At 36.7% G+C, this 8,786-nt stretch overlaps 1 protein-coding gene and 1 long non-coding RNA gene across 4 annotated transcripts in view; both read right to left on the reverse strand.

Annotated features, from left to right (window-relative positions):
- The window catches only part of LOC17882626 (protein PHR1-LIKE 1), a 10,939-nt gene extending 7,567 nt beyond the window's left edge, over positions 1-3,372 (reverse strand). For 2 of the 3 annotated variants that reach the window (XM_023781900.1, XM_023781899.1), the window contains exons 1-10: positions 3,338-3,372; positions 3,096-3,231; positions 2,911-2,987; positions 2,765-2,810; positions 2,537-2,597; positions 2,384-2,453; positions 2,007-2,276; positions 1,577-1,639; positions 1,408-1,493; positions 1,016-1,068 (exon numbers count right to left, since the gene is read on the reverse strand). In XM_023781900.1, the coding sequence (XP_023637668.1) occupies positions 2,082-2,276; positions 2,384-2,453; positions 2,537-2,597; positions 2,765-2,810; positions 2,911-2,987; positions 3,096-3,231; positions 3,338-3,349 (597 nt within the window). In that variant the 5' untranslated portion in view covers positions 3,350-3,372 and the 3' untranslated portion in view covers positions 1,016-1,068; positions 1,408-1,493; positions 1,577-1,639; positions 2,007-2,081. Of the gene's footprint in view, positions 1-1,015; positions 1,069-1,407; positions 1,494-1,576; positions 1,640-2,006; positions 2,277-2,383; positions 2,454-2,536; positions 2,598-2,764; positions 2,811-2,910; positions 2,988-3,095; positions 3,232-3,337 lie in introns of those variants that run through there. The other variant, XM_023781902.1, reaches the window with a different exon arrangement.
- A 2-nt stretch (positions 3,373-3,374) lies between these two features.
- Positions 3,375-5,408, reverse strand: LOC111830235. Its single transcript, XR_002833630.1, has 6 exons — positions 4,901-5,408; positions 4,700-4,782; positions 4,340-4,445; positions 3,965-4,223; positions 3,650-3,749; positions 3,375-3,456 (listed from the first exon to the last, which is right to left on the reverse strand). It is a non-coding gene; the product is annotated as an uncharacterized LOC111830235 (long non-coding RNA).
- Positions 5,409-8,786: the final 3,378 nt, after the last annotated feature.

Consider the following 8,786-nt stretch of genomic DNA (forward strand, 5'->3'; position numbering starts at 1 on the left):
TTTCGGTCCTTTTCATGATCCCCGACTTTGCGTATTAGTTCAAAGTTCTTTCGGTCCTTTTTATGATCCTCGACTTTGCGTATTAGCTCTAAGTTCTTTCGGTCCTTTTTATGATCTCCGACTTTGCGTATTAGCTCTAAGTTCTTACGGTCCTTTTTATGATCCCCGACTTTGCGTATTAGCTCTAAGTTCTTTCGGTCCTTTTTATGATCCCCGACTCTGCGTATTAGCTCTAAGTTCTTTCGGTCCTTTTTATGATCCCCGACTCTGCGTATTAGCTCTAAGTTCTTTCGGTCCTTTTTATGATCCCCGACTTTCCGTATTAGCTCTAAGTTCTTTCGGTCCTTTTTATGATCCCCAACTTTGTGTATTAGCTCTAAGTTCTTTCGGTCCTTTTTATGATCTCCGACTTTGCGTATTAGCTCTAAGTTCTTACGGTCCTTTTTATGATCCCTGACTTTGCGTATTAGCTCTAAGTTCTTTCGGTCTTTTTTATGATCCCCGACTTTACGTATTAGCTCTAAGTTCTTTCGGTCTTTTTTATGATCCCCGACTTTACGTATTAGCTCTAAGTTCTTTCGGACCTTTTTATGATCCCCGACTTTGAGTATTAGCTCTAAGTTCTTTTGGTCCTTTTTATGATCCCCGACTTTGCGTATTAGCTCTAAGTTCTTTCGGTCTTTTTTATGATCCTCGACTTTTCGTATTAGCTCTAAGTTCTTTCGGTCCTTTTTATGATACTCGACTTTGCGTATTAGCTCTAAGTTCTTTCGGTCCTTTTTATGATCCTCGACTTTGCGTATTAGATCTAAGTTCTAACTTTTTGTGTATTTTTTTGTTTATTCTTGTGTATTTTCGTTTTTTGTGTATTTTTCTGTTTTTGTTTATTTTTGTGTATTTGTGTATTAGTTCTAACTTTGTGTATATTTGTCTAACTCTGTGTATTTTTGTGTATTAGATATTTTTTAGGTTTTAAAGAAAAACAAAAACAAAAACAAGAAAGAAAGAGAAATACCTCGTTGAAGCGAAGACAAGCTTCCCAAGGATTAGAATCGAAACAAAATATCCCTAAAACATTAAGTAAAATATAAAACGATTAGTAAACTGGTAAACCTAACCAATCAACAAACAAAAGTTACAAGCATCCCTCAACATGTTATTGTTTAGATTCATATTAAGATTTGATATAAAGAGTCAACAATAAAAATCAACTTTTGCAATCCAAAAATCTCTAATCTTAGAGCATAACTACCTAAACCTATCAAGCTATCAACATCTTTGCAATTAGACTCGATGATGAATCTGTAGCCTCTCAAATCTCAATGATCATTACGAATAGAAAACAGTCTTGAGAACTACCAAACTGGAGATATTTACAAGTCAATCAAAAGTGAGGAGAAGAAGTACCTTCAAACGGATCTGTTTTGTCTTCTCAACAGATTATTAGACATACCCAGAAACATCATGCTTCCATCTTTTGTTTGAGAAATGTCCTGTCAAAGAAGCATGACAATATTTTAAAGCAGATAATACAACAAAAACTAAGAAGCGAATACACAGTTTAGCACACCAATACCTTAATAATTGCAACAGATGGTTTTTGACTTTTTTCCTCAGGAACCAATAGCACCGGATCCTCCTACACAAAAAGTGACTATAAGAGAGACTAGAAGCAAATGTTCTCTAAGGTCTCAAGCATTAAGTCAACCAAACACTATATGAATACTCCTGACAAACGTGTATATGATCATCCTAAACATTCAGGTGCAAGAAAAATCATGAAGTAAAAGAAAAACTTTCAAAGTCTCTAGAAACTAGTAATCTTAACTCCAAAAACGAAAGAGAAACATTCATCTTAACACATGCATGAGTGACCAACAAAGAAAAACAAACTGGAATTAAGAACCAAAAAACTTAATCAATATAACCAAACATAAAAGGCTTTAAAACACACTTGATTATGCAGAATAACAGAAACAGCAGCCAAGGTATATATTATAATGTACCTTTGCAATTTGATTGCCATTGATCACGTATTTGGCGTCTTCAGTGTTTGGACCCGTTTATTGGGCCAACCTTGATTATGTTTCAATCTTCTCTGACCCGTTTCCTTGATGCTGAAGCAGATTCAGTCCGGTCATCTGTTCGTGTTTCGAGACCATATTCGACTTCTGCAGATGTGGTGTTACATTGCTTTGGTGATTCTTCTGGAGAAGAGCTCTTGTTCTCTTGTATCTGCCCTGTTTTTCAATATGTAGCTGCAGTGTCCGTTGGATCTAGCATATAAAGAAAACAACATAAGATAATGTTCATAATATCTATGACAAGTCCTCTTTCAAAGCTAGAAATCAGGTAAAGAAGGGTGTTCTTTTTTAGTGGTTACCTCGAGCTGCTCATGGAGACGTTTCTGAACTTCCATCTGTAACCTTAGAGCTTGTGTGAACTCAACGCTCCTGGAAACGAATTAGTAACAAAATAAATTTAACACTATTAGGAAGAAAAAATCATGTGCAGTCAGGAAAGTGAATTTTCTTACGTTTTCATATCAAGAGATTTGATATCTTCCATAGATGTCATCTTCTTCTCTTGAGGTTCTCCTGTGGAAGAAAGAGACAAAATTTAGACAAAGTATGTGCCCCTTTGTAAGGTGTACGCATTCGAGACTTTAGCTTAATCTAGAAAGTGACAATTCTTTAAAGGGCTATGTGGTTTATAGCTCAGCAAAAGTGCAGAAGTACTATGTTAAAGAATATGAAGTCCTTACCTGTAACTTCTGAAGTCTCTGGTTTATACCTTGCCGTTCGGTATTTCTGCAAAACATAAAGATTATAAAAAATGAGAGATGGGCTAAGCTTAGCAAAGAAACAGCATGAGATGCATAAGCTAAAAAACATATGGGTTTGGACATACCTGCAGATGGCTTTTTACATGATAAATGGTCAAGCCATGGTTATTCAAGAGCTTCAAAACAGCTTTGGGCGTGGTTCCTACAGTGGGAATTATAAAAGGCAGTAAAAGAATAATTACAACTGTTTCCAGTTAAACGGGCTCTAGCTATTATTTTCAGGAACGAGAGAAGAAGAAAGCATACGCACGTTCACTACCACCGAGCTGATTAACAGCTTCAACAAATGCCTCGTGAAGTTCTGGTGTCCAACGCATGCATTGTTTAGATGTTGCTACGCTAGATGATGAGTTTGTGCCACTGAGCTGCTCCTCTGACAAAACCATCTGATGCTGCTAGTTAGCTTTCATCTCTTGCCTTGGTACATTAGAAAATGGTGTCGGTATCTGTTAGAAATTATGCAAAACGCTGATTAAATGAGAAATGAACAACCATAGAGGTCATACGTGGCTACAAACAGAGTTGTGAAGGTGAATTCTCTGATTTTCTGACATAGTGAAGGTGAAGCTTGAAGATGCTTGTTGAAGCTGAGAATCCATGTAATTCTTTAGCTGAAACAAGAAGTAAAAGAAGAAGCCAAGGTTAGAGAAAAACCAAAGTGGGGGTGAACAAAGGGAAGAGATGTTACAGCCCTGAAACAGAATACTCATGAGGTTAGTGTGTATTAAACCAGTGTTTAAAGATCAACAAAACTCAAATTCAAAAAGGATGGATTGAGAAAGAAGGTTGAGGCTGAGAACAAACCATATGAAGCATTAAACCATGAGGGAGAATTTTGTGGCTGAAGCAGGAAAAGAGAAGCCCTAAATCCGGACTAAGGCTGAGAGCGACAGAGGTTCAAAAGCTGAAAATGGAGAGACCAAGGTTAGAGAAACCAAGGTATAGTTCAAAGAATAAAAAAGACAAGGTTAGCAAACTAAGGTGATGGTCAGAGAACCAAAAAGTCTTTGGTTAAGAAAGCCATGGTGATGATTCAAAGAGCTAAAGGGCACAAACTAGATGTTGGAGAAACAGGGATTAAAGCGGAAACCAAATACAACAAAACAAGAGGAAGCTCACCACAGAGAGAGCTGTAGCCGGTTGCACAGAGTGCCGAAGAAGACGTGAACAAGTGTCACGCACGAGATGGTGATCGAAGAGGACACCAAACATAAAAGAGGAAGCTCACCACAGAGGGAGGTTAAACCGGTTGCACAGTGCGCCGAAGAAGACGTGAACATGAGTCACGCACAAGACTTCAAGAAAGTGAGGGAGAGCTCATGGAAAAGCTTGGAGCAGATGTAAGGACAGAGATTAAGCCACAAGGCTAAACTGGTTCCTACAAGAAAAGGGGTTGATCAAACAATTGATCAAAGAAGAAACAGAGGAGAAAGCGAAGGAAATATGTCAAAGAGGTGACAAAGAAATTCGCAAACAGAACAAGAGTATGCTCACCTTAGAGGGGGCTGAAGCTAGTTGAAGCAACTGGTAGATATGGAGAAGACTTGGAGGTGACATGGAGAAATCTCAGGGAATAGCAAACCTGGAGTCAACGTGTTACCTACAAGGAAAGTAAATTGGTCAAGGACTAATCCAGGGAACAATGAAGAAATTGCGAAGAGAACCAGCCAAGAGATAGGCACAGATATTCGCAAAGAAGAAACTGGAAAATCAAAGAGTTTCAGTTTAAGAGGAAGATCAAAGAGCTTGCTTGCTCTTGAGCTATGTAGGCATCGTGAAAGACCCAATGGTGATGTCGATCAAGAAGGCTCGAGAAACAAAAGTAAAGCAAAGCAAAAGAGGTAAAGAGATTACCCATCAATGGTGAATCAAATGTCACCAAGGAAGGCACAGAGGGCATGAGAAATGATACAGAGAGATTCCACCACCCCAAGCGCCTGCAGAGAAAGAAACGATCGATTAAGGAGAATCAATTCAAGAGGGAGATGAAGAAGAACTTCACGAGGAAAAAAGAACATTGATACAAGAAGAGGGAGATTGATGGAACAAACTTACATGTGATGTTCGTTGATGTCGTGAAGAAGAAACTCGTCACGAGAGGAGGCGGATTCACCAGCGAAGAACAAGAGGCATGGGAAGCTCATGAAGAATGAGATGATGAGGGAGAAAGCAAGCTTGAGATGAGCTGTGCCAATGTCGTGAAAGAGATTCACGAACCAACCGAGAAGAAGAAGGAGCGTCGGGGGACTTGGGATCAAATCCCTAAATTGGATTTTGGGGATTAAGCAAATGAATCAAGAGGGAGTGTTGGAAGTTGATTCATAACTTAATCGTACAAAAAGAGAAACATGGAAGCTAGTAAGGTGAAGATGTGGAGCAGAGAAGAAAAGCTTAGAAGCATAAGCAAGACGAAGAAGAGTGGTCGTCGGAAGAAGAAGAAGAAAGAAGAGAAAGGCCTTTTGGACCAGAAGTAAGCAAAGACCCATATATGTAAATGTGGTTAAGTTGTATAGTAATTAGGTTAAGAGTAAAACCTAAGTATAAAATGTTGTAATGATCCAAGATTAACAATGTAGCCTTTAGAGTAAAAAGACTTCTTGTTTCATCTCTAACAAAAAAAACCAAATCTATATAACAAAGAAGATTAAAAGCACAAAATGAATCAAAAGACAAAACACGAATTGGAGCGTAAGTTAGCTTCAAACAACTGAAATTATAAGACCAATTTTTAACAAATTCTTCTGTTCAAAATACCATAAAAATCAAAATTATCCACAAGTATAAACCTAATAAGCAGCACATCTATATCTCCTACATTATCTTAGGTTCTTCATAAACACTAACCGTAAAAAAAACAGTAAACCCAAAGCCTTAACACATTCTAATGTCACACAAACATAAAAACTCTTTAAAACGCTAGATCTCAATATCCACAACAACCTAATAACAACAATCAATAGAACAAAGTGCTCTTGAATACTCAAATTAGGTATCAAATCTCAATGCCATCACAACACTCAAACCCAAAATTCATCAAAAACTCAACCAAAAATCAGAACCCTACAAATAATTACTCGAGTATTTAACCCGATAACTTAACCGAAGTAAAGTATATGCGGGATCGATCACAAGGAGCAATGGTACACTAAAGACTTGCGAGACTCGTTCTTAGCTAAAGCGGAAAGAGTTTTTGTTTGGTTTTTTTCAGTTTGTAAATAAAAAATACAAAAATAAACTGTGATTAAACTTATAAATTAAAGACATTGGGCATTAGGGTATTTTCAGAGATTCAATGAATAACAAATAAAAGCAATAGGGAATTCAAACTTGAAGAACCGTTATTGAACATGAACAGAAATTTAGACTAATTCTCTCTCAAGACATTAATCACTAAATTTAACTATTCAATTACTAAACTATCATTTGTAATTTCCTAGCCAAATTCGCATTATCAAACAGGTTCATTTGGTTCACAAAGCATTCTAACATCAACTCTCGCAGGTTATAAATACAATGCTCAATTTACGTTCATTCAGGCATTTTATCGAACATCTCTGAAACAAATAAAAGCCTAAGCTCTAAAACAGGGTGATCAATCCTATTATAGCATTGAGAACATCTAAATTGAAGAACCTAAAGATTTAAGAATTCCCTAAGACATCTAATCTATCAAATCATTGAATTCTCCTACTTAGAACCCTAAAACCCAATTGAAGAACTACTCACACATGTTGCAGAGAATAACACAAAAGGATATGAAAGAAAACTTGATTGAATATATTAAAATAAGAATAGGGTTTAGAAATCTTCTCCAAATTGTCAAAGAGGATGGATTCTTCTCCCCAAAATTGTTTTAAGGGCAAAGAACAATGTTTAGAACTCAAAAATATGAAGGATGGCTGCTAAAAAGTCGAGCCTAGGGTATAAAAACAATAGGAGACGATTTGGGTCGGTTCTGAAGTGTTTCGGATCGAATATGGGCCAAAAAATGCGTCAGAGGTAAGGGACCGATCGATCTATATGTTAGACCGATCGGTCTAATGCTCCCAGGTTTTACTTCTGCATCAGCTTCAACAACTCGTCAGAATGACATGTCTTCACGAAATCGGGTGTAACTCGTGAATTCACTGTTAGATTTCCTTGAAATTACTTGCAAATGAAAGCTAACATCTCTCTTCATCTTGTGTCAAAATATGAGAAAGATCTAACAGTGGAAAATGTTCATCGGATCCCAAACTTTTGACACTTCTACATGAATCTACATCTCCAAATATGTGTTTGCATCCCAAAACATGTCGTTTTATTCCAAAGCAACCTAAAACCTGTGAAGACTCAACAATAGACTAAAAGACTCTAAAAACACACTTTGATTCAATAAAAGTTATAAAATGAAAGAGAAAAGAAAGAATTAAAACCGATAAAAACACAATATATCAACTCCCCCGACTTAGATTCTTGCTTGTCATCAAGTAAAACAAAAATCTTAACCAAGAGAAGAGGTTTGAAAACGCGAGAACTCACATATTCTTTAAAGATCATGCTCTTAATCAATTGCTTGCAAACCATTATCACAAAGTTCATATCAAACCGTACAATAATGTACTTCACCATGACATCATGAGACCCCTAAATCACAAAGAACTTTAGAATCAAATAACTTAACCTTTTAACATTCATTAACAGTTGCATGCACTCTCACAAAGGGGATATCGAACACGTTATGGTCTAGGTGTAAAGGCAGTTTTAGGTGGCTCAAGTGTTTAAGGTTCAACAATAATATAAGAACGGATGCAAATCATTATGCAAAATCACAGTGAGACACAGACCAATTGGGAGGTACATAACTTCCCTCTAACTCGGATCACCTTAACCAAATCAAACCCCAAACAAATCATAAGTATTGTAGATGCTTTTCGAATACAACCAAAGACATATCGACTTTTCCGGTTCCATTCTTTCTCCTTTCCCGTTCTTTTCTCTTTTCTTTTCTTTTCTTTTCTTTTCTTTTTCTTTTTGTTAGCATTTTTTTCATATTTTTTTTTAACGGGGGAGTGGAACCGGTTCTCGTCTCACAAACTGCATCAACAAAACTCAATCATGATCGCTCACAGCAGATGCTCATAAAATGACAATATAACCACAAGAACTCAATGTCAATCACCCCAAACAACTACAATTACAATCCTAGCTATAGGAAAGCTATGTCGGTTTGTATACTCCGTAGTTTTTGCACATGAATGCACATGATGACAATGACACAAGAATGCATGTAGTATGAAGCATGGATATGGTTAAAGGTGTGGTACTAGACTAAAGATGAGTCTAGTCTTTAGTCTAGCCATTCAGAGTTTACAAATAGTGTTAAAATAACGCGGATTAAACTTTGAATGTATGCTCCATTACATGATTACCAACCCCCTAAGTGAGATATAATAAGTCCATAGTAAGTTCAAATAAGCAAGGTTAAGCTCAAATCATCCAAATTTTTAAGTGAGGGATTATACGAGTGATCTAGTCATGAATTTTCCAAAAGTTCCAAGTTATCCTTAAACAATGCTAAATGGTCACAAGGCAATGAAATCAAGCAAGGTGCAATTCCCTAAGAAAAGCTCATAGTTCTCAAACAAATTTTTGACTCAATAAAACAGACACGATTTGACTCAATAAAACAAACTGACACACTCAAGAAAACATCGAAATAAAAAATAAGAAAAAGCAAATTGCATCAGTAGACTAGTGACATTCTTCCCCAGACTTGCTTCACACCGTCTCGGTGTGAGAACAATTCTAAAAGAAAACGTCACAACCAAAAAGCAAAAATAAATGAAGATGTAAAAAAGAAGAATGAAACTAAGAAAACTGACCTGGGACATCTAGTGGGTTGCCTCCCACAAAGCGCTTATTTTTTGTCTTTATCTTGACCGCTCAACACAAAATATTA

This window comes from Capsella rubella, unplaced genomic scaffold (assembly GCF_000375325.1).
Source record: "Capsella rubella cultivar Monte Gargano unplaced genomic scaffold, Caprub1_0 scaffold_6, whole genome shotgun sequence".
In the NCBI taxonomy this organism is placed as follows: domain Eukaryota; kingdom Viridiplantae; phylum Streptophyta; class Magnoliopsida; order Brassicales; family Brassicaceae; genus Capsella; species Capsella rubella.